We start from the raw sequence: 25,842 nt of genomic DNA, 5'->3' as shown, positions 1-25,842 counted from the left end.
CAGCGTGGGAGACACACAGTACCCCTGTAAAATGGTGGATCCGAAGAGACTACCGGCAGCGCGGGAGAGTCAGACTCCTGTTACAGGGGTATTGAGGTGTTCCGACTTCCGACAGTGCCAAGAAGCCGAGTCGTGGCAGTTTGGAGAACTACCCCCGTGAACTAATTCGGCCACCGCGGGAGACTCGGACTCGGCAACATTGCCGGTTATTGAGGTGTTGTTTCCGGAGTGAGAATTTTGCCGGTCAATAGAGAATTCTGGATATTTAGGTGCCGTTTAAAAAAGAGTTTCCTGTACTATTCTTCGCAACATTATAAGCCTCTTAAATATTATTCCTCTTAACTATAGTGGTGGCTCCATAAATGTGTTAATAGAAATAATTTTGTGCGGAATTTGTATTTCATTACCAGGTTCATAAGTTGCTGATTGTGGTGGAGTTACTATTGGGTGAGATCCCGGACAGGCTACAGTTCCGGCAACCATCACTCAAGAGGTCCCTGATGCCATACTTCCTGCTCACTCAGGGTCAGTACAAGGCAGCTGGACACAAGCATTTTAGATTTAAAACAGATTTCAGAATTTCTTCCCTTGGAAACCGGTTACCCTGAAACTTCCTTGTGAATTAGGCAGGTGAAGGTTGCCTTGTGTGCAGCCATTAGATGTCACCAAAACACTTATTTACAAAGCAACCGATAGCATCATCTAGTTGAAGTAAATATGTTGCACCCTTTGTGTGGACACAACCCTTCAGCCATCTCAAACCAGTTTTTTAACCATTTTTTTTTTGCAATTCCTCACATTGCTACACTACACGATACTGTAAAGAGGGATGTAGTCATTCGGCACAGAAGTAGTTTAGCCACAATACAAGGAGGTGATGTGCATTAAGGCAAGTTATGTTAGCAATGTTTTTTGTTTAGATAGTTTTATCTTTTGAGATGATCACTGCATTGTACCAAATGCAGTTTCTGTTTAAAATGCTACCCTGTTTAACTCGGTATGATTATTTTGATCTGATCCTGTGAGTTGAAGTTGAGTGCGCCCTTGATTTCATTAAACTTCAAAAGTTTACTTTTAGCCCCGGTGCACTATTAGTAACAGAGAACTCAGTCATCTGGTTTGTTGAAACTACAACAGCTTTTCCATTGCTTAAACATGGAACTGAAGGCACAGTGGATTAGAACCTCTGCCTTCTGTGGTTTTGAAACCAGCCCAGATTGATGAGATGAAAGTCTCAGATTTTTGCCCAGACATAATGAATGTGAAGCTACAGGATGAACTGTCCCTAATTTGGTAGCATCACTCAAGAGGCACCATCAGGATGTCTCTTGTGGAAACTGGAGACTGATTTCAGGGTAAGGCTGCACTGCTGGGGCAGAATAGAGCAGGATGTCCAACCTATGACTACATGCAGCCCTGGAAATCCAGCCTTAAAGCAAAGGCAATTCAGTCCTATTTGTACTTCCATTTCTTATTACAGGAAACTTTGTGCTATCCGGCACCGACGGGACCGAGCTGTTGCCGTTCCCTCAAAACTGCCGGACAAACCAGCGCTAATGTTGAAGCATACAGAGCAGCTCCGTATCTGGCAACAAACACTGTTGCTTAGCAACAGCTTCTAAACAGTCGGCCGTACCTTGGAAGCGTCTCTGTCGCTTAGCAACAGCTTCAGAGAGACTTTGCAGAGCCTGACTGTTGAAAAAAAAAACCAACAAAACAGCTCCTGATTTTTGCCGGTGGCTCGAGCTTGCTGGACATTTAGCCTCCGGATAACACAAAGTTTCCTGTAATTGATTTGTCCCATTTGAATTTTGTTGATCTGGAGGTTTGGAAAAGGCAGTTTTAGTGCTGTCACCTCACTGGTGGATTAATCCTACATCGGAACACCAATATCTGTTACTAGCAGCAACTTGAGATGTTTGCAAATTTATGAGACCATGGGTTTTAAACTTTATTTCTGACCCCTGAGGCTCCATGGTACATACACAACTATGGGCCCACAAAGGCAAAAAGCTTGAACACGGTGAGAAAGTTTTAAGCTGCCTCGTACGAGAAGCAAGTGATGATGCCACTGGGTGCAAAACACACACACCTTCATCGCATTTCAGTAATGCTAAAATTAATATGGTTTAAAGTTTTGATCTTGGGAACTCGGACATGATCGCAATCATATTATCGTAATGACTGGCAATCATTTTAATTTGTTTTAATCGGGACTTAATCAAGATTATTCTTTGGTGCTCTTCACTGCATTTGCTTTGGTGTTTTGTAAAAAAAGGTTTGCTTTCTTCGCTTTATGGATGCTCCAGTTGCCATAGTTTAATTAGATATTTTCCTTGAGCTGCTTATATTTTAATTAAATAAATACTCTGTTTAAAAGCTACTGCATTTAAAATGAAATCCTTTATCATTTGTCCTGAACAAGCTGTACTCGTACTGTTCTCGATAAGCACAAATGGCTTCACATTTCTGTCTTTTCCGACCCCCTAGCTGTGCGCACTGGGAACTTGGCCAAGTTTAACCAGGTTTTAGAGCAGTTTGGAGAGAAGTTTCAGACTGACGGCACCTACACACTGATCATCCGCCTGCGACACAACGTCATCAAAACAGGTCAGAATTCTGTGTTGAAGTATTAATTGTTACAGCTTTCCATCTGCGGCCCCCTGTTTAGTTACTTCAGCAGCTGCTCCTGGGGCAGCAAGCCTTGATTGACCTAATTTGGGAAATCCATATCTTAGTTCATGTTTTGTGCGCATATTTTTCTAGCAGTCTTGCTTGAGCCACTGGGAATCAGGGTTGGCACTGAAGACTGGTCAGCTGATGGGTTCCCTAATGACTCAGTGGGTAGATGTGTATAGTGGTACTGAGCGACACAGACCACCAAGTTTGATCAGGTTTGGTTCTCAGTCCACGCTGATGTCGGCTAGGGTTGGAGTAGGGAAGCTACAGTTGACTTCAATGTCCCTGAGGAGGGAGAGGGAAAATTAGCCAGTGTTCCTGTTTCTTGTCACTATCCAGTGACCCCAATGCTGGAAAGTGCACACGTGTGAACAACCCAAATTATGTTAGTCTCAGTCATTACTGCACACTCGTTCCATCTGATTGATGTATGGTTGCAATAAGTAATTTCAATGCTATTGCTAGTTATATAAATCCAGATCCTGGTGGATGTGAGACTACAGCACAACTACCCTAATTTTGCATTACACTGGCAACCTCACTCGGAGAGAACACAAGTACCGATGGTGTGGGAAGTGGAAAATTCACATTAGTGGACTAGTGTATCTGAGGCTTAAGGTGCACTGTTAGAGCATGGAAGAGGGTGTTGATTATTATATACTCACATTTAAGGTGACCCAATATAAGACAATCCCTCTCTACTTTACAGTCCAAAAAATAAATGACTGGTGTATAAGACAGTCAACATTTCAACTGTATCGAAACCCGACCTTCAAGCAGCAGCAGATGACAGAACGTCTAATAGTTAACTAGCTTTATAATGAGGTGTCATAAAGAAAGAAAGAACTTGTATTCATGTAACGCTTGAGGCTGGTAATTGACGCCCAGGCTTCTGCTATATTATTGTTTCTCTCTCTCTCTCTCTCATATTAAAATGTTGTCTGTCTTTGCATTTCTATCCTTACAAGTTGATTTAACATTTGATTTCTGGTCGCCTATTTCCTGCCTGTATTGTTGAGCAGCAGCAGGTGTGACAGTCAGCAAATTCATTTTCTGCTTTCTCAGGAGTCGCGGTGACTTCTGGGACAATTGCCCAGAACGTAGACCATTTAATTTTAACGTGTGCTGGGTGTTTTATTCACTGTCGCTGCAGCGTAAGGATAGAAACTGGGACCCCCTTTGCTTCCAGCAATGTGGCTTTGAAGGAAGGATAGCTTTGCAAAGTTGGGACAGCATTTTAAAATATCCAAATATTAGAGCAAGGGCAGGAGCAGACTGGGAACTGGAGAGGCCAGTGGCAGATTGAGAGCCTGAGAGAGGGATGTAGTAAACTGGGAGGACAAGAGTCTAGAACTGGTGGGAGCGCAGGAGCAGGCCTGAAACGGGAGCGTGCACTCCCAATGTGAGCTACAGGACTATCTGCTGCAATGACTCGCGTATAAGTCTGCCTTCCTCTCTTAAATCCATTTCCCCCTCAAAAAAAAATAGCCCTGATATCTTTAGTATATTTTGCTAGTGCTTGCTATGAAAGTGTAATGCCTAAAAATTTAAATATTTGAATTGTAAGCAATTTTTAAAATCTCTCTCTTCCCCTGCAGGTGTAAGGATGATTAGTTTATCTTACTCCCGCATTTCTCTTACTGACATAGCGCAGAAACTGCAGCTGGACAGCCCTGAAGATGCAGAGTTTATAGTTGCCAAGGTAACTTGAATAGGAGGGGTATAAAGAAAAACTTGGTTACCAGAATTCTGAAATGAAGTACTGCGAGTGCACAGCAGATCAACCAGCATCTGAAAGATAAAGATTAATTTTTCAAGGCTAGCGGACTTGCTATACTTTTTCTATTTTCCTCAAACCAATATGGTCTTTACGATTGATTATAATGGCCTGGAATTTGCAGTCAGCGGCAAAGCAAAGGTGTTTGCCGTTGAAGAAAGCTGCCCAGTTCTCGCAATCTCTGTGGTGAGAAGTTTGCCTTTTTCGACGCGTAGGGAATCCCAAACGCGATCTGTTGCGACGTCACTAAGCTGTCTAAGCAGCCAATCACATTGCAGAATTCTCACAGACAGGGAAGCAGGAAATGAGAACCTGCTTTTATCCCGACTTTTTAAAAATGTTACTGAGAACAAAACAAAGATTGGGGCCCACACGTGGGGGTAAAGTAGAACCTGAAATAAATATCAACAAACTTAAAAATACATTAAAAAAATATTTTTATCATAATGGAGAAATTTGACACTCCACAAAATTAAAATTAGTTTTTCAGGGCCATAACGTTTGTTTAGCAGTCAATATGCTGTTAAAACCCCAGTTACACCTAATCCAACAAGGCCTAACATTTAATGGGGTATTTAACAGCGATATTACTGCGGAAAAGTCCAAGTTTTTGTCAGTTTCACTGATTACACTAATTGCCGGTTATGGGGACTGGGCCACAGCGCAGCCAGTGTTGGAGCAGTGAATGACTGACTGCAACTTCAGGATTTCAGCATTTAGATGCGCACGCGCTATATCCTGGAGTTGCGGTCAATTTCAAAGGGGTAATAATGGCGAATGCTGTTAGTTCGCCGTTATTACCCACTGCAAATTCCGGCCCTACAGTGTGGGCTGGTGGGTTGGAAGGCCAGTGGGCTGGTGGGTTGGAAGGTCAGTACTGTGGGCTGGTGGGTTGGAAGGTCAGTGTGCTGTGAGTTGGTGGGTTGGAAGGTCAGTGTGCTGTGAGTTGGTGGGTTGGAAGGTCAGTGTGCTGTGGGCTGGTGGGTTGGAAGGTCAGTGGGCTGTGAGTTGGTGGGTTGGAAGGTCAGTGTGCTGTGAGTTGGTGGGTTGGAAGGTCAGTGTGCTGTGAGTTGGTGGGTTGGAAGGTCAGTGTGCTGTGGGCTGGTGGGTTGGAAGGTCAGTGTGCTGTGGGTTGGTGGGTTGGAAGGTCAGTGTGCTGTGAGTTGGTGGATTGGAAGGTCAGTGTGTGGTGGGTTGGAAGGTCAGTGTGCTGTGGGCTGGTGGGTTGGAAGGGCTGTGGGCTGGTGGGTTGGAAGGTCAGTGTGCTGTGAGTTGGTGGGTTGGAAGGTCAGCGTGCTGTGAGTTGGTGGGTTGGAAGGTCAGTGTGCTGTGAGTTGGTGGGTTGGAAGGTCAGTGTGCTGTGGGTTGGAAGGTCAGTGTGCTGTGGGCTGGTGGGTTGGAAGGTCAGTGTGCTGTGAGTTGGTGGGTTGGAAGGTCAGTGTGCTGTGAGTTGGTGGGTTGGAAGGTCAGTGTGCTGTGAGTTGGTGGGTTGGAAGGCCAGTGTGCTGTGAGTTGGTGGGTTGGAAGGCCAGTGTGCTGTGAGTTGGTGGGTTGGAAGGTCAGTGTGCTGTGAGTTGGTGGGTTGGAAGGTCAGTGTGCTGTGAGTTGGTGGTTTGGAAGGTCAGTGTGCTGTGGACTGGTGGGTTGGAAGGTCAGTGGGCTGGTGGGTTGGAAGGTCAGTGTGCTGTGAGTTGGTGGATTGTCCGTATGAGGCCCAGATTTTAAGAGGGGGTGGCACTTCCTTATGGGTTGGGAAATGTCTTCCTTAGGTCAGTCTTAACATCACCCCAGCAGCCAGTTACAAATGGGTATTGACCTCCTGGCTGGAGAATGGAATGTGATACTGAAACCCAGGGAGGAGTGAAGAGAAAATTAAAATAATCTATGAAAAATGTGCTTGGCACAGTGGTGGTTTTCAGCTGGTGATTTGTGAGTTCTTGAACATCAGATGGAGTGGAATTTAATCACTGAAGGAGTCAGCATAAGCAGAGGCTTGGCTGCACTTTGCCTGCCTTCCCTCTCCATTGGCTAAGGCAACTGAGTTGTTGTGACACAGCACTTTGCTGCCTAAGTAGTGAACTCTTGCTTTAAAAGTCTTGGAGGCAGGTAGTGATAAGAGTGAGCACAGCGTCGGGGGGGCTCAGCGGGTAGACTGAGCTGCCACAGGAGAGAAAGGCTGGCGTGGGGAGCATTTGGAGGAGTTCTCCGCCAGAGTGCCAGGAACGGTGTTACGAGTGGCCTCCAATTTAGCAGGGAGAAAATCATCCCAGGGTTCTTGCTCCTGATCAGTATCCAGTGACTCCTGCTGTAAAGTAGATGTCGGGCCCGGACAGGATTGGGCTCAGTGATGGCTTTGCACAGTTGAGCACTCTGGTAACACTCACTTTCAAGGCTCTCGCATGAAGAGTGGCCACTTAACTGAGATACTGGAGGGGCTGCTGGCACTCGTGAAACAGTACCCCAGCAAGAGACACAACTTTCATAAGACGTAGCGAGAAAATGGGAAAAATATTCTAATCTATTTTTTTTTTAACCAGGCCATTCGTGATGGAGTGATTGAGGCCAGTATTAACCATGAGAGAGGATACGTCCAGTCTAAGGAGACCATTGACATTTATGGCACAAGGGAACCTCAGCTGGCTTTCCACCAGAGAATCTCCTTCTGTCTGGATATCCACAACATGTCCGTCAAAGTAAGGCAGAAACCCAACAGACATTTTTCCATCTTTGATTTAATTGAATTTTTGGGATAAGAAAAAAACAAGACTGGCATAAATTTAGAATTATCTCTGGTCCACAATGTTCAGATTGGAGTGATACATAATTCAGTCTTTTTTTTAAACTTAAGGTTGGATTAACTTGCCCTTCAGCTCATTCAGTTGACTATTTGGGTCTATGTTCACATAGACCAAATGCTATTCTCAGCAGCAATTGCTGTAAGGGGAATGATTGAAATTTTGTCTGGGATTAGAGTTGAAAGAAAGTAATTGTATGGAGCCCCTGTAAGCTGATGTGACATTGGAAATACAAAAGGGAGTTTCTTTTTATAAATTAGTTCCGATATATCAAAGTCAAGTGAATAATGTGACTCATTGATGTCCATTTTTACTGGACCACTGCAGAAATAATGATGAGCCAGATCTTGCATCTCCTTGGAGCAGAGAATGCTCAAAGGAGATTTGATAGATGTGCTTAAAATCATGAAGGGTTTAGATAGAGTAAATAAAGAGAAACTGTTTCCAATGGCTGAAGGGTCGATAACCAGAGGGCACAGATTTAAGGTGATTGGCAAAAGAACCAGAGGCAACATGAGGAAAAACATTTTTATGCAAAGAGTGGTTAGGATTTGGAATCCACTGCCTGATAGGCTGGTGGACACAGATTCAACAGTAGTCTTCAATGGGGAATTGGAGAAATACTTGAAGGAGAAAAACTTGCAGCAATATGGGGAGAGAGCGGGGGAGTGGGACAGACTGGCTTGCTCTTCGGATCCTTCTGTGCTGTACTAATTTATGATTCTATGACTCTACTACCCTGTCTGGTTGTAGATCTGAAGCCTGTGCCGTGTGTGTGTGAGAGTGAAAGCATGAGCGAGGAGCCCATCCAAGTGAAAAATGAAAAATCATCCTCCAAGTGGTGCAGTTTATATGGATTTGGCAGCACCTGATTCTCTAGCAACTGTCTTTATTCTTTGGCTTCTAATGTCTACTTCACAAAAATATTCCTATTCAACAAAAGGATTAGGTGGCAAGATTATTTCAAAATACTAATTTTCCTACATTGATGCCGTTTTCTATAAAAATGATTCTATTTGGAGACTAGTATTGTCTGGCCCAGTGCCACATATGTGCGACTGTACTGGGATTATTGGCTTTCCTTTCTCTTTGAAGTGAGTGAGAACTCTGTAGCTCGATCTACTAACCCATTGTAGAGCTAGTAGAGCTTTGTGGTGGAAGGCAATCAGGTCTGACTGGAGACCAAAGTCCAATGCTCTGGCTCTAGAGCTAACAGGATGTCCCTCAAGGCAATTCCATTGTATCATAATATAAAAACAGACTTTATCATTTCTAATCCTTAGAAATCTCAGCTGTCCACTTTTACTTTACAGGCAATGCGATTCCCACCCAAGTCATACAACAAAGACCTGGAGTCAGCTGAGGTGAGGTTTCCATTGATGAACGTAACAAATGTGCTTATGGGGAAGGTGTTTGATGGGGGGTAGCATAATAGATCATCTGGAAGGAACCAGATTCAGAAGGTAATGTTTGACCAATTCAGTGGATTTCTTTGAGGAGGTTACAGATCTATTTGTTAAAGATGAGGCAGTGGATGTTATCTACCTGGATTTCAGGAAGGCATGTATCCAACATAACAGACTTGATTCACAAAGTGTGTTCTGATGGGATAAATGTCAGAGTAATAGGCTGGGTTGATGCATAACTAAAATGCAGACTGCAAAGTTGGTAGAGCACGGGGAGGTGTCACATTGGAATTGGTTGCTGGTGTCGTTGGTCAGGGATCAGTATTGGGACTACTGCTTTGTCAGAGTATTATCCAAGGTGCCTAAGTTTATGGATGCCACCAAATTGGGTGCAGTGACCAGTAATGGTAATGTGTGATAATTAAAGGGATTTGGGCAAGCTAGGTCACTGGGCAGAGAGGTAACAGATGGAGTTCAAAATAATACAGTCAAAGTGATGGAATTGGATAGAAATGCAGATGTGGAGTGCATATTCGTGATCACCTGCTTAAGATAACAGAGCAGGAATGAGATCTGGGGAGTTTGGTGGCTAGATTGTTAAAATCAGTTTCACAAGCAGTAAAGAAAGCAAATAGAATATTGGGATGTACAGCTAAAGATGTGACTTGTAAGACAGGCTGATGTTGAAGAAGTAGCTGACCTTGGTAAGGCCACATCTGGATTAATGTATTTAGTTTGGGATTTCTGTATTGTAAGAAGTGTGTAGAATTATTGGTGGAAGCATAAAAGGTGGCTATGACGTTAACTCCTGAATTTAAGAGGGCTGAATTATGAGGAAAGTCTGTGTTCCCTGAGATTTCACTCTGGATACGAGGGAGACTTAGTTGAGGTTGTTAAAGATTTTCACGGGCATGGAGAGTTTGGATTCAGGAAAGATCTTCTGGTGGCATGGGGTTCAAGGACTGGGGACACAGTTTAAAGTTAAGGGTGTCAAATGAAAATAGGAAATTTAAGCAACTTTAAAAAAAAATAGGATACTAGGATTGTGGATTAGATTATTAGTGGGAATGATGGAACAGAAAACCGTGGCAAGCTTTTAAACATGGACCGGATGAATTTCTGTTGGGAAAGGGGATGGAGGGCCATTAATTCCGGACTCTCAGTAAGGAAACACTTTTGCATCAGAAGGTTCAGGGTTCAAGTCCCGCTCCAAGACTTGAGCACATAACAGTGGCTGACAGCCCAGTGCAATACCGAGGGAGTACTGCTTATTGGAGGTGCCGACCTTCAGGTGAGACATTGAGACAACGTCCCGTTTTCCTGTTCCGGTGATTCAGATAAATTTTAAAGCTCCCATAGCACTCTTTGAAGGAGAGCAGGGAATTCTCTCTGTGCTGGCCAACATTCCTCCCTGTTCCAACACCACTAAAAGGAAAGCAGATTAACTGGTCGTCCATCTCATTGCTGCTTTTGGGATCTTCCTGCACGCAAACCACCTGCAGCCTGTGCCTACGTAACAATAGTCACTGCACTTCAGAGTAATTAGTTGTATGGGAAGTGTTTTGAAGCATTTCTGCAAAATGTGATACAGAGCTATAGTGTTATAAATACAAGCCTTTTTTCTTTCAAATGAATTTACATGAATGTATTGTGACGTAAGAAAACTTCTAGGCACTTGGTCTAAGCGTTAAACAAAGCTTTAATTAGCTGTTTTACAACATGGAGGTCTAGTTGTGTCCTTCACTAGTTCCTGTTAAGAATGTCCTGTGCAAGCTGGGCCCGTGCCCGAGTATTTATACTCTCCCTGGACAGCGCCACCCGTAGGCCGCTCAGTATTATTTCATAAGTCTTTCTTTCATGACCTTCAAATGTCCCTCTGCCTTACAGGAGCGGCGAGAGCGGGAACAGCAGGATCTGGAATTTGCGAAAGAAATGGCAGAGGATGATGATGATGGGTTCCCGTGAACCTGTATGGGATATTGATTCTGAGACGTTTGGAGTACTGTAACTGCAAACAGTAAAGATAAATAAAACCAGAATCGTGGCTTTAAAGGATGGTGCAAGCCCTTTATTAGACTCATGTCTGTCAGCATGTTTGAGAATGGGAGTGTTACACTCTGTCCAGGTTTGACACATGTTTACCTGCTTTTATTTCTCTTCATTCACTGTTGTTTTCCTAGGAATAGTTGCCTTTGTCCCTTTAAACCTTGTAAACAATAACTTACTGATGATAAATATATGGTCAATAAAACCAATAACACCAATTTGTGATTTATTTTTTTATTTCCCATTATGTGGGCTACTAAAACTACAAAAAAAACCAGCTGAGCCCAGTCAAACCAGATTTTAGCATCTTCAGTTGTTCATTGTGTTCTGGATAGTTTGAACAGTAGAGAAGAATAATCAGTTCTCAGCCCTCAACATTGAGAGGTTTTTCAGAATTACTGATAAACACTAAGACAGCCAATAGCAAAGCCATACAGACCAGGAGAGCTCTAGGTTCAATCTCCAGTCTGTGCTGATTTAGCTAATGTAAGCTGGGGCAATGGTAGGGCCTCTAATTGGTCTGAGCATCTCTGGACTAGGAATGAAGCTCACACCAAATCATTAGCGAGTGACTCGTGATGAAAAATACATGTGTGTGTTTGCATCAAGTTAGGACAGGATTGGTCTTTGCTGTCCATACTCACTGTTTAGATTACCACATGAAAAATAGCCAGTGATCAGATGAACATGCTAAATCCACTTGACAGCTTCGCCTTGGATCTGTATTTGAAGACTGGGTATCAATCCTGTCCTCGGCTGTTGTCCACATAAATACACTTCCAGCATTGGTCAGTGAATAGTGATTAGAAATGAGATTCCCTCTCTGATTTCTTTCTTTCCTCCTTCCTAACTCTCTGATATTGAGGCCAGTTATAATGCCCCTAATGGTGCCCAGCTAAGATTTGCAATCAGCACAGACTAGGAATAAGAACTATCCTGGTTTGACTACTCATTAGATAAACCCGTTGAGTTATGGAGGGAGCCTTTGCGGGGTGACTTTAACATTTGAAACACAGCCTGCATGTTTACTGCACATGCCTAACTAGGGGTCATAAAAATTTAAATCATGGCAGTCCTCTTCTACCCTCTGCAGGCACATTGGCCGCGAATTTAATGGAGGAAGCGGGACAGCTGGTTTCCTGGTTCCGGTCCCCCTCCCAGCTGCAGACGTGATATTCCCTTGATTGGCCTTGTTAACCCCGCCCTGCGGGCTTACCGGCCAATTAACAGGAAGCGGGTCTGATGATGTCATTTGATGACGCGTCATCAGCCAGTTTCCTTAAAGGGAGCACGACCACATTGAGTTTGACAGTTCTGTCAGTGTTTGACAGCATTGAGATGCTGCAAACACTGACAATCACTGCACAAAGATGAACGCTTGTACTCAGGCTCTCCAGTGACACCCTCCATATGCTTATTGAGGGAGTCACAGCAAACAGGGAGGTTTTCTTCCCTTCCAAAGGCGGAAGAGACCTCCACAGGACACCAACTTACCTTGCACCTCCATCCAACTTCTATCTACTTTATCACTTCCCCATCTCAGTAGCCACCCCTCACAATCTACTGCAAGCATACCAACTAACAACACACAAGGGTAGGCACTTGAGAGGTTTAGCCAATGTCCATGTGAAGTTTTTAAAATTTGTTTATGGGATGTGGGCATCGCTAGCAAGGTCAGCATTTATTGCCCATCCCTAATTGCCCCTTGAGAAAGTGGTGGTGAACCGCCTTCTTGAACCGCTGCAGTCTGTATCGTGAAGGTACTCCCACAGTGCTGTTAGGTAGGGAGTTCCAGGATTTTGACCCAGCGACTATGAAGGATAGGCAATATACTTCTAAGTCAGGATGGTGTGTGACTTGGAGGGGAACTTGGAGGTGATGGTGTTCCCATGCGCCTGCTGCCCTTGTCCTTCTAGATGGAAGAGGTCGCGGGTTTCGGAGGTGCTGCTGAAGAAGCCTTGGCGAGTTGCTGCACTGAATCTTGTAGATGGTACACACTGCAGCCACGGTACGCCGGTGGTGGAGGGAGTGAATGTTTAAGGTGGTGGATGGGGTGCCAATCAAGCGGGCTGCTTTGTCCTGGATGGTGTTGAGCTTCTTGAGTGTTGTTGGAGCTGCACTCATCCAGGCAAGTGGAGAGTATTCCATCACACTCCTTACGTGTGCCTTGTAGATGGTGGAAAGGCTTTGGGGAGTCAGGAGGTGAGACACTCGGTGCAGAATACCCAACCTCTGACCTGCTCTTGTTGCCACAGTATTTATGTGGCTGGTCCAGTTAAGTTTCTAGTCAATGGGGACCCCCAGGATGTTGATGGTGCGGGATTCGGTGATGGTAATGCTGTTGAATGTCAAGGGGCAGTGGTTAGACTCTCGCTTGTTGGAGATAGTCATTGCCTGGCACTTGTGTGGCACGAATGTTACCTGCCACTTATCAGCCCAAGCCTGAACGTCATCCAGGTCTTGTTGCATGCGGGCAAGGACTGCTTCATTATCTGAGGAGTTGTGAATGGCACTGAACACTGTGCAGTCATCAGCGAACATCCCCATTTCTGACCTTATGTTGGAGGGAAGGTCATTGATGAAGTAGCTGAAGATGGTTGGGCCTAGGACACTGTCCTGAGGAACTCTTACAACGATGTCCTTGGGCTGTGATGATTGACCTTCAACCACCACAACCATCTTCCTTTGTGCTAGGTATGACTCTAGCCAGTGGAGAGTGTTCCCCCCGATTCCCATTGACTTCAGTTTTACTAGGGCTCCTTAATGCCACACTCGGTCAAATGCTGCCTTGATGTCAAGGGCAGTCACTCTCACCTTACCTCTGGAATTCAGCTCCATTGTCCAGGTTTGGACCAAGTCTGTAATGAGGTCGGGAGCTGAGTGGTCTTGGCAGAACCCAAACTGGGCATCAGTGAGCAGGTTATTGGTTTGTAAGTGCCGCTTGATAGCACTGTTGCTGGCACCTTCAATCACTTTGCTGATGATTGAGAGATGGGGCAGTAATTGGCTGGATTGGATTTGTCCTTTTTGTGGACAGGACATACCTGGGCAGTTTTCCACATTGTCGAATAGATGCCAGTGTTGTAGCTGTACTGGAGCAGCTTGGCTAGATGCGCGGCTAGTTCTGAAGCACAAGTCTTCAGCACGATAGCCGGGATGTTGTCATAGAAACATAGAAGATAGGAGCAGGAGTAGGCCATTCGGCCCCTCGAGCCTGCTCCGCCATTTAATGAGATCATGGCTGATCATCCAAATTAAGTACCCTGTCCCTGCTTTCTCCCCATATCCCTTGATCCCTTTAGCCTTAAGAAATATATCTAACTCCTTCTTGAATATATTTAATGAATTGGCCTCAACTGCCTTTTGTGGTAGACAATTTCACAGGTTCACCACTCTCTGGGTGAAGAAATTCCTCCTCATCTCAGTCCTAAATGGCTTACCCCTTATCTTTAGACTGTGACCCCTGGTTCTGGTCTCCCCCGCCATCGGGAACATCCTTCCTGCATCTAGTCTGTCTAGTCCTGTTAGAATTTTATAAGTTTCAATGAGATCCCCTCTCATTCTTCTAAACTCCAGCGAATATAAGCCTAATCGACCCAATCTCTCTTCATACATCATTCCTGCCATCCCAGGTATCAGTCTGGTGAATCTTCGCTGCACTCCCTCCATGGCAAGAACATCCTTCCTCAGATAAGACGACCAAAACTGCACACAATACTCAAGATGTGGTCTCACCAAGGCCCTGTACAACTGCAGCAAGGCATCCTTGCTCCTGTACTCGAATCCTCTCGCTATGAAGGCCAACATACCATTTGCCTTCTTAACCGCCTGCTGCACCTGCATGCTTACCTTCAGCGACTGGTGCATAAGGACACCCAGATCTTGTTGCACTTCCCCTTCTTCCAATCTATTGCCATTCAGATAATAATCTGCCTTCCTGTTTTTGCCACCAAAGTGGATAACCTCGCATTTATCCACATTATGCTGCATCTGCCATGCATTTGCCCAATCACCTAAGGATAAGGGGTAAGCCATTTAGGACAGAGATGAGGAGGAATTTCTTCACCCAGAGAGTGGTGAACCTGTGGAATTCTCTACCAAAGAAGGCAGTAGAGGCCAATTCATTAAATATATTCAAGAAGGAGTTGGATATATTTCTTACGGCTAAAGGGTTCAAGGGATATGGAGAGAAGGCAGGAACAGGGTACTGAGTTCGGATGATCAGCCATGATCTCATTGAATGGCAGAGCAGGCTCGAGGGGCCGAATGGCCTACTCCTGCTCCTATCTTCTATGTTTCACCCAACCTGTCCAAATCATACTGGAGTTTCTCGGCATCCTCCTCACAGCACACACGCCCACCCAGCTTTGTGTCGTCTGCAAACTTGGAGATATTAGATCTAGTTCCCTCGTCTAGATCATTAATATATATTGTGAATAGCTGGGGTCCAAGGACCGATCCCTGCGGTACCCCACTAGTCACTACCTGCCACTTGGAAAAAGACCCGTTTATTCCAACTCTTTGCTTCCTGTCTGCCAACCAGTTCTCTATCCAAGTCAGTACCTTACCCCCAATCCCATGTGCTTTAACTTTACACGCTAATCTCTTATGCGGGACCTTATCGAAAGCATTCTGAAAGTCCAAATACACCACAACCACTGGTTCTCCCTTATCTATTCTACCATTACATCCTCAAAAAATTCCAGTAGATTAGTCAAGCACGATTTACCTTTTGTAAATCCATGTTGACTTTGTCCGATCCTGTCACTGTTTTCTAAGTGCTCTGCTATTACATCTTTTATAATGAACTCTAGCATTTTCCCCACTACCGATGTCAGGCTTACCGGTCTATAATTCCCCGTTTTCTCTCTACTACATTTTTGAATAGTGGGGTTACATTAGCTACCCTCCAATCCAATGGGAACTGTTCCAGAGTCTATCGAATTTTGGAAGATGACCAGCAATGCATCTACTATTTCTAGGGCCACTTCCTTAAGTACCCTAGGATGTAGATTATCAGGCCCTGGGGATTTATCGGCCTTGAATCCCGTCAATTTCCCTACAAATACTGATTACATTCAGTTCCTCCCTCTCATTAGACCCTATGTTCCCCGACATCTCTGGGAGGTTATTTGTGTCCTCCTTTGTGAAGACACAACCAAAGTATGTATTTAATTGGTCTGCCATTTCTTTGTTCCCCATTATAAATTCCCCTGATTCTGACTGCAAGGGACCTACGCTTGACTTCACCAATCTTTTTCTCTTCACATATCTATAGAAGCTTTTGCAGTCAGTTTTTATGTTCCCTGCAAGCTTACTCTCATACTCTATTTTTCCCCTCTTAATTAATCCCTTTGTCCTCCTTTGCTGAATCCTAAACTGCTCCCAATCCTCAGGTTTGCTGCTTTTTCTGGCCAATTTATATGTCCTCTCCTTGGATCTTATGCTATCCCTAATTTCCCTTGTTAGCCACGGTTGAGTCACCTTCTTTGTTTTATTTTTATGCCAAACAGGGATGAACAAATTCTGTAGTTCATCCATGCAATCTTTAAATGTTTGCCATTGCCTATGCACCGTCAACCTTTAAGTAACGTTCCCCAATCCATCCTAGCCAACTCACGCCTCATACCATCGTAGTTTCCTTTATTTAAATTCGGGACCCTAGTCTCTGAGTCAAATACTTCACTCTCCATCTTAATGAAGAATTCTATCATATTATGATCGCTCCGCCCCAAGGGGCCTTGCACAACAAGATTGCTAATTAATCCTTTCTCATTACATAATACCCAGTCTAAGATGGCCTGATCTCTAGTTGGTTCCTCGACATATTGGTCCAGGAAACCATCCCGTATACACCAGGAATTCCTCCTCCACAGTATTGTTACTAATTTGGTTAGCCCAATCTATATGTAGATTATGTCACCCATGATAATTGCTGTGCCCTTATTGCATGCATCTCTAATTTCCGGTTTAATGCCATCCCCAACCTCAGCATTACTGTTTGGGGGTCTGTATACAACTCCCACTAATGTTTTCTGCCCCTTGGTATTTCTCAGCTCTACCCATACAGATTCCACATCATCAGAGCTAATATCCTTTCTTACTATTGTGTTAATCTCTTTAACCAGCAATGCTACCCCACCTCCTTTTCCTTTTTGCCTGTCTTTCCTGAATATTGAATATCCCTGGATGTTGAATTCCCAGCTTTGGTCACCCTGGAGCCATGTCTCCGTAATCCCAATTATATCATATCCATTTACACCTATTTGCGCAGCTAATTCATCCACCTTATTACGAATGCTCATCGCATTAAGACACAAAGCCTTCAGGCTTGTTTTTTTAACATTCTTAGATCTTTTAGAATTATTTACTGTGGCCATGTTTGATTTAAACCCTTGATTTCTCTGACTGCCACTTTTGCTTTTCTCCTTCCTGTCTTTTCCTTCTATTCTTGCTTCCCTTTCCTCTGTCTCCCTGCACAGGTTCCCAACCCCCTGCCATTTTAGTTTAAACCCTCCCCAACAGCACTAGCAAACACTCCCCCTAGGACATCGGTCCCGGTCCTGCCCAGGTACAAACCGTCCAGTTTGTACTGGTCCCACCTCCCCCAAAACCGGTTCCAATCTCCCAGGAATTTGAATCCCTCCGCCTTGCACCATTCCTCTAGCCACGTATTGATCTGAAATATCCTTCTATTTCTACTCTGACTAGCACGTGGCACTGGTAGCAATCCTGTGATTACTACCTTTGAGGTCCTATTTTTTAATTTACCTCCTAACTCCCTATATTCAGCTTTTAGGACCTCATCCCGCTTTTCACCTATATCGTTGGTACCTATATGCACCACGACAACTGGCTGTTCACCCTCCCCCTCCAGAATGCCCTGCAGCTGCTCCAAGACATCCTTGACCCTTGCACCAGGGAGGCAACATACCATTCTGGAGTCTCGTATATGGCCACAGAAATGCCTATCCCCCTTACAATAGAATCCCCTATCACTATAGCTCTCCCGCTCTTTTTCCTCCCATCCTGTGCAGCAGAACCACCCATGGTGCCAGGAAGTTGGCTGCTGCTGCCTTCCCCCGATAAGCCATCTCCCTCAACAATATCCAAATTGGTTTATCTGTTTGAGAGGGGGATGGCCACAGGGGACCTCTGCACTACCTGCCTGCGCCTACTACTCTGCCTGGTGGTCACCCATTCCCTTCCTGCCTGTGCAGCCTTTACCTGCGGTGTGACCAACTCCCTAAATATGCTATCCACGATGTCCTCAGCATCGCGAATGCTCCAGTATGTATCCATTCGCAGCTCCAGCGCCACAATGCGGTCTGTCAGTAGCTGCAGCTGGATGCACTTCCCGCACACATGGTCGTCAGGGACACAGGAAGTGTCCCTGATTTCCTACATAGCGCAGGAGGAACATGCCACGGGGCCGAGCAGTCCTGCCATGACTTACCCTTTAATTAATCTAAATTAATTTAAATCAAATCAATACGATATGTGTCGGTGCAGGCTCGATGGGCCGAAATGGCCTCTATCTGCACTGTGGGGTTTCTGTGATTCTGTGAATACCACTAATTACACTACAATTAAATGATATACTCAAGGGCCCTTGGTTACTAACACTCCCCGACACACAACAGAGACCTTAGAAACTATAACCACAAAAATTAAGACCTTCTAAATTTTATAAACTATTAATCTTAACTGTCAAACTATAGAGTAGTATAAATACTCACCTGGCTGTACTCACCCAATCAGCTGCTTCCTCTTGCCCTCATCACTTTTTGAATCATGACGTGGCTCCGGAACACCGCCGCCGGCCTGTGAGATTGGTAAGCCTTGTACCGCCGCGCTCTCCGCTCCCGACACTGGCCTCAATCAGCTCCCTCCCCTTGTGCTGACGTCACTTTTGACTTCTGACATCACTCTTTGAAAATTCTGCCGGTGCTGAGTTGGTGCCTCCGCCTCGCCGCTCCTCCCAGGTCCGCACTGCTGCTGCTGTGGGGCCTACCTGCACCTCGGGATCTCTTTATATCACCACCGCCGCCGCCTCGCCACTCCTCCCAGTACCGCACTGCTGCCGCCGCTGCTGCTGCAGGGCCCATCGCCTTTGCTGTATCCAATGCGCTCAGCTGTTTCTTGATATCATGTGGAGCGAATCAGATTGGCTGAAGACTGGCTTCTGTGATGGTGGGTACCTCAGGAGTTGGCCTGGTTTCTGGTAATGTGTTGTCATACAGTGAAGTCTCTTTTTCAAAAAGGGCCATTTATTGGACAGATCTGAGCGCACCTTGAGAAGTGTCTTACTGAGTTCCAGTGATTGTTCAGTCATAAGTTCTGCACCGAGTGTCTCACCTCCTGACTCCCCAAAGCCTTTCCACCATCTACAAAACACAAGTAAGGAGTGTGATGGAATACTCTCCACTTGCCTGGATGAGTGTAGCTCCAACAACACTCAAGAAGCTCAACGCCACCCAGGACAAAGCAGCCTGCTTGATTGGCACCCCATCCACCACCTTAAACATTCACTCCCTCCACCACCGGCGTACCGTGGCTGCAGTGTGTACCATCTACAAGATGCACTGCAGCAACTCGCCATGGCTTCTTCGGCAGCACCTCCCAAACCCTCGACCTCTTCCACCTAGAAGGACAAGGGCAGCAGGCGCATGGGAACACCACCACCTCCATGTTCCCCTCCAAGTCACACACTATCCTGACTTAGAAGTATATCGCCGATCCTTCATCGTCGCTGAATCAAAATCCTGGAACTCCCTCCCTAACAGCACTGTGGGAGTTCCTTCACCACACAGACTGCAGCGGTTCACGAAGGCGGCTCACCACCACCTTCTCAAGGGCAATTAGGGATGGGCAATAAATGCTGGCCTTGCCAGCGACGCCCACATCCCATAAAAATGAATATTAAAAAAAAGTTCCCCCTTCCATAGTGATGAGTGTGCATGGAATGGCTTGGGCATTAAAGAGATGCTTTACGGTGCTGGTGTGGGATGGTGTCAACCTGGCGCATCAAGCAGCAGCCAGGGTTTACAGCGTCAAGTGAAGAAAATCTGGCCATGCTGTTGCCATCGCTGGCCTCCTGGGCAGCAATGTTGTCAAGGGCTGATGCCCTGTGTCCAGTGTAGCATCAGGTGATGGTGGAGAAGGTTGGTGATGTTGGTGTTGGGAATGATCGTGGAGGGATTTGGAGGACCAAGGTCTGATTGTTTCATTGGCTCTGATGTGGCTGGAATAGATGGCAGCTGCAGGTGAGATGACAGAAGCGATCTGTCAATGGTGAGCGAGGTTCTCCCAATGAGATGGCACTGAGAGGAACAGCACCTCATCTTCCGATTAGGCAGTCTGCAGCCTTCCGGACTCAATATCGAGTTCAACAATTTCAGATCATAAGCTCGGCCCCCATTTCATTTTCTCTTGTAATTGTTCCACTCCTTTTCCCCCCCCCCTCTTTCCTTTTGTTTCTCTCTCACACCTGGCAGCTATCTTTTGCCCTGCCAGTACACTTTACACCTAATCCCAGCCTATTACCATCTCGTCTAGCTTCTAATCTCTTTTACTTCTTTTGTTTCTTTTATTCTTTTGTCCGATCGCAGCCCTGCCTCCGATGTAGTTTCTTTTCTTTCCAGTTTTGAAGAAGGGTCCAACCCGAAACGTCAACTCAAATTTCTCTCCACGGATGTTGCCTGACCTGCTGAGTTTTTCCAGCATTTTCTGTTGTTATACTGGACATACAGTTGGATCTATAAACTTGTAAGCTAAAGAAATCTCAATGGCCCAGAAATTCGGGTCTCCACGGGTGAGTACGCACGGGGTACTCACCCATAGGCCCAACGAAAGTGCCGGTTTTGTGCATACACTGCGCATGCGTGGGAAACCAGAACTTCCGTTCCCTTAAAGGAAGGGGTTCAGCGGTCGAACGTGTACGCCAGAGAGGCAGCGCGTGCGCATGGAACTTACGTTTTTTTTGCAGGTTTCTCCGGGAGGGTAAGTCTGCAGGAGTTACATATGTAAAAAGCAGGCGCAAGGCCTGCTTTTAACAAGGTAAGTGGTGAATTAATTAAAATTAAAACATTTTTTCCACAGGTTTATTATTTTTTTTAAATTTATTTGAAGTTTTAGTGATGTTTTGGGGCTTATAGTATTTATAGTTTTGACAGCTCTTCCTGTCAATTTTATGAATGGGCATTCCCTGCTACCATTGGCTCTCCATGGCCCACGTGATCCCAGGGGACGCTTCGAACTAACTGCGCCCCTGGGATACGCAAGCACTGCGCGTCAGCAGTTGGAGCAGGCCCAGGATCGGAATTCCACGTGGGCCCACAGCACAACGGCTGGCGCGCTAGGTAAGTGCAGGTCGGGGGCTTGCACCCGCGGGAAGCCCCCGACCCGAATTTCTGGGCCATATATGTATTAAAAATGGAGTAACCAACATTTCCTGTGCTCTGAAACTGCAACATGGTATTCTTGACACCACTTCTGCAGCTGTCAGCTTTTCATAAACATCAGAGCAGACTCACAACAGGTAAAATTAGAAGTAAGCCTCAAAATACTCTGAAATTGGCTCTTAACAAGCCATTTAAGTAGCTGAATTGTATCCCCTGCCACTTGGTGTCGGGTCAGTTCTGTGCTGACAGACCCGACACCTGGGAGACTCACGTGGAGGCGGGTTTTCTACCCGCTGTCAATCTTTGCTATTTTGACAATGGACCCGCCTCCAAACTCGCCCCCTCAGCGCTATTAAATTCGCGGCCATTGTGTCTAGAGGTAGCAACCGATTGCATGACACCGAGAGATTCCTGGGGTCATGTTCTTTGTTCTCATTTGCATTCTGACTCTGGAAAAAAACACAGCAATCTTTAGAGCTCAGAATGAACCCTGATCTGTAAAACAAAGGCCTGTAAATGGAGCAGGAGACCAATGAATGCATCCCATTGCTGACACAGGCAAACTATATTGTGCACTCGCACACAAAAGAATAGTGCTTGTATTTACATAATGCCTTCTCTTGTCAACATCTCAAATGCTTCATGCAGTGAATTACTTTTTAAGTGCAACGACTGTTATGGTGGCAAAGAAACCTTGTGCTGGCTTTCTACAAATTGCCTTTGACAGCTGTCTATAAAATACCTACCTTTTGTTTCTAACAGTTTTTGCAGGCCAAAGACTGCGATGTTTTTCAGCTACTGGTTCCATAGCCTTTTTTTTGGTTATTTTTCAAAGTCCCAAGTGTGTTTCCCTAAAATGAAGAACCCTTTTATCTTGGAGTTTCGATGGCACTATGGGTGAGAATGTTGTCCTTTTGACACTGGGACACAGAAGGAATGAAAGTCCTTATTGGCTTGAAGGGTCCTATGTACAATAACTTGTCAGTGGACATCAGGATAAAACTTATTGTACAAAAACAAAATACTGCGGATGCTGGAAATCTGAAATAAAAACAGAAGATGCTGGAAATACTCAGCAGGTCAGGTAGCATCTGTGGAGAGAGAAGCAGAGTTAATGTTTCAGGTCGCTGACCTTTTGAAAGGTCACTGATCTGAAACGTTAACTCTGTTTCTCTCTCCACAGATGCTGCCTGATCTGCTGAGTATTTCCAGCATTTTCTGTTTTTAAAACTCATTGTAACTTAGCATTAAATTATTAGTACCACAGAGGGAGAGGGTTAGTTTGGGAAGTGGAAATGTCACATTTTGTGCAGTAGAGAGTGCTGTTCTGGAGTTTGGTTAAAGCATATTCAGGGAGTTTTACGCTGCATCTAACCTATATTTTACTGAGTCCTGAGAGTATTTGATGCAGATGAAAAAACATTATGGGACAGAATTTGCGGTCGGTACGCGAGTACGCCGTCATACCGCCTGTGAAATGGACAGCAAGTTCTAAATTCCTAACTTGCAATCTGTCAAGTTCCGACTTGATAGATGATCTGCACCGACATTGAAATCCTAATTGCTGGTGCAGAGTTGGGCTAATTGCCCAGCAATTACATATGAAAATTTTACAGCTGGTGCAAACAGGTGCAGGGCCTGTTTGCCCAGCATAAAGGGATACCTCCTGACAAAGCCAAGTCATTTTAAAAGAGATTTGAGGCCAGAAATGGGTGCATTTACAAATGGCCTATAGGATTTTGTCCTTGAAAATAAAGAACTGTCTTCCAATAGATTTTTGAAGAAAGCAAACACGGGAAACTCTTTGGTATCCGGCACCGACGGGACCGCCGTGTTGCCGGTTGATCAAAAATTCCGGATGATGGAGAGGGTTATCTACCGAGGCTATTTTTAACCAAGAAAAATTTAAAAATCAAGAAAAGTGCAGTATACAGTAATTGGGTACTCGCGTACAGAATGTTGTGTTAAATGGATGGTGGAAGATGCTTGATTAAGTACAGTACTGCCAGTTGAGGGTAATGCAATGCAATGACTACCAGCAGCGTGGGAGACACACAGTACCCCTGTAAAATGGTGGATCAGAAGAGACTACCGGCAGCGTGGGAGAGTCAGACTCCTGTTACAGGGGTATTGAGGTGTTCCAACTTCCGACAGCGCCAAGAAGCCGAGTAGTGGCAGTTTGGAGAACTACCCCCGCTGACTAACTCGGCCACCGCAGGAGACTCGGACTCGGCAACATTGCCGGTTATTGAGGCGTTGTTTTCGGAGTATGAATTTTGCCGGTTAATAGAGAATTCCGGATATTTAGGTGCCGTTTAAACGAGAGTTTCCTGTACTAGGTTCTTAAAATTTTTTACTTTTGCATCTTTGTGGAGTTCATAAGCTTAAAAAAAATCCGTACTGAAAGTGGAAGAAAAGAAACCCTTATTACTAGAGCCTTCTGGGATTTAATGTGCGTAAACATCTATGTTATAAATAATGAGAGACCTTCTGTTTGCTGATTGGAGGACGGGCTCACGTGATCCCAGGTATGCTTCCGCACACGGTGCGCCCCTGGGATCTGTGGGCCACTACACTGCGCTCAACTCTGCAGCGTCTGACAGCCACTTTTCGTTTGGAGCCTCGCAACAAGTAAGTGCGCATTCGGTTCAGATGCCGCCGATCGCAAAATCTAGACCATAGTCTCCCCTTTGATGAGCAAAAAATTCACACAAAACTTTGGATGCATTTAGCAAGTTTCAGGTCAAAGATCGACTTCAACGATGAAACTGTCAAACTACAGAATCTGGGTAGCACACGGGCCTTTGAAGTTGAGCTTCAGCCAATGGAAAAACCTTTTGTCTTCCCTCTTTTATCTTCTACCTGGTGATTTATTAGGGGGTTCCGCAGGGGCCGGGTACTCCCTCTGGCATCTCAAGCTGTTGACTCCTAGCTGGAGTATGCTTCCACAGGCCTCCAGTTATGTTACCCAAAGGACCCTGCCTTCACATGATGCCCACATAGACATACAAATAAATCTCAGCGTGCTGAAGCCAACTATAGCGTGTCCGCTGCCACCTTGGATGAAATGGGGTCACTCATCGCAAACTGGGATCGTACCTGCTGCGACCTTCCTGTTCTGCATAGCTCGGCTACGCAATCATTTAAACCAGCTGAGTGTTCGGGAGAGCCACTGACATTTAAAAAAAATGACTCCCACCTCTGAAATAGACTGTGGGAATAGTGAGAGAAGTAAATGATTTTCATTTTTATAATCTTAAGAACAAAAGGTCAAAAAGAGATGGAGTAAAATAACATTGAAACCAATAGCACAGGGAGAAGAAACAAGGATGAGTACAGGTAAAGTTTTTAATTTTAACCTAAGTTTGTGTTTTAGAGGTGTTTGGGGTTAGTACGCAGTAATAAAGCCATTTCTGATTAAGCTTTTATAGCTGCTGTTATAGTATTTCTGTATTTTCAGTTTGCTGATGATTTACAGAACCACCTGCAGACAGAATCTACTGGCAAGTCTTAAAAGAGTTGGGAAAAGGCAGAGGGAATATACTGCAATATAAATGAGGGGGTTGGGGGCAAAATGAATGTTATGGGAGAAAAAAAAGTGAGATAAAGTTATAGAAACATAGAAGATAGGAGCAGGAGTAGGCCATTCGGCCCCTCGAGCCTGCTCCGCCATTCAATGAGATCATGGCTGATCATCCAAATTCAGTACCCTGTCCCTGCCTTCTCCCCATATCCCTTGATCCCTTTAGCCTTAAGAAATATATCTAACTCCTTCTTGAATAGATTTAATGAATTGGCCTCCACTGCCTTCTGCGGTAGAGAATTCCACAGGTTCACCACTCTCTGGGTGAAGAAATTCCTCCTCATCTCAGTCCTAAATGGTTTACCCCTTATCCTTAGACTGTGACCCCTGGTTCTGGACTCCCCGGCCATCGGGAACATCCTTCCTGCATCTAGTCTGTCTAGTCCTGTTAGAATTTTATAAGTTTCAATGAGATCCCCTCTCATTCTTCTAAACTCCAGCGAGTATAAGCCCAATCGACCCAAATAAAAGTATGGTCACTGCATCAATTAATCAGTATTGTACAGTTAATCCTCAGTGTTGGCTTCAGGTTCAGCTGTTGCAGCCTCTCCGAGGTCAATTAGTCCATTCACTGTCTTGGCTCACACACACGGAATGGCTCCTTAATTGTTTAACCACTTTTTGAAGTTCAGTAAAGAAAGAAAGACTTGCATTTATATAGCGCCTTTCACGACCACCGGACGTCTCAAAGCGCTTTACAGCCAATGAAGTACTTTTGAAGTGGAGTCACTGTTGTAATGAGGGAAACGCGGCAGCCAATTTGCGCACAGCAAGCTCCCACAAACAGCAATGTGAAAATGACCAGACAATCTGTTTTTGTTACGTTGGTTGAGGGAGAAATACGACACCAGTAGATTAATATATGTCACGGGAGACAAACTGAACTTTAATTTCTGAAACTAATAAATGGTAAAGGAATGACTGTACAGTACAACAGAATAATAACAATGTTGTTAATGTCTTTAATGATCTGTAGCTAAAAACTGGTAAAGGAAGGATTGTAAGATACAAAGGAACGATCACGATGTTGTAGCTGTTTAATGTTGAATAAATCCAATTTTAAAAAAAAGCAAGGTGCCTGTGGAACCACAGCAGTGAGTCATTGTGTGACTGACGAACTCTTTCCACTAGAGGTCACTGGGCACTGCAGTGG

The 25,842-nt window shown here is 45.0% G+C and overlaps 1 protein-coding gene across 1 annotated transcript in view; it reads left to right on the top strand.

The window, feature by feature from the left end:
• Nucleotides 1-10,921, top strand: part of psmd3 (proteasome 26S subunit, non-ATPase 3) — a 29,090-nt gene extending 18,169 nt beyond the window's left edge. The window contains exons 7-12 of the mRNA XM_085966506.1: nt 411-525; nt 2,491-2,610; nt 4,278-4,381; nt 6,994-7,149; nt 8,565-8,615; nt 10,545-10,921. Of these exons, the coding sequence (XP_085822632.1) occupies nt 411-525; nt 2,491-2,610; nt 4,278-4,381; nt 6,994-7,149; nt 8,565-8,615; nt 10,545-10,622 (624 nt within the window). The 3' untranslated portion in view covers nt 10,623-10,921. The remainder of the gene's footprint in view (nt 1-410; nt 526-2,490; nt 2,611-4,277; nt 4,382-6,993; nt 7,150-8,564; nt 8,616-10,544) is intronic.
• Nucleotides 10,922-25,842: the final 14,921 nt, after the last annotated feature.

Source organism: Somniosus microcephalus, chromosome 24 (genome assembly GCF_052327205.1).
Source record: "Somniosus microcephalus isolate GS21.2 chromosome 24, FLI_Smic_1.0, whole genome shotgun sequence".
Lineage (NCBI taxonomy): Eukaryota > Metazoa > Chordata > Chondrichthyes > Squaliformes > Somniosidae > Somniosus > Somniosus microcephalus.
The sequence above is the reverse complement of the archived record's forward strand: the minus strand, read 5'-3'. Positions and strand labels throughout refer to the sequence as shown.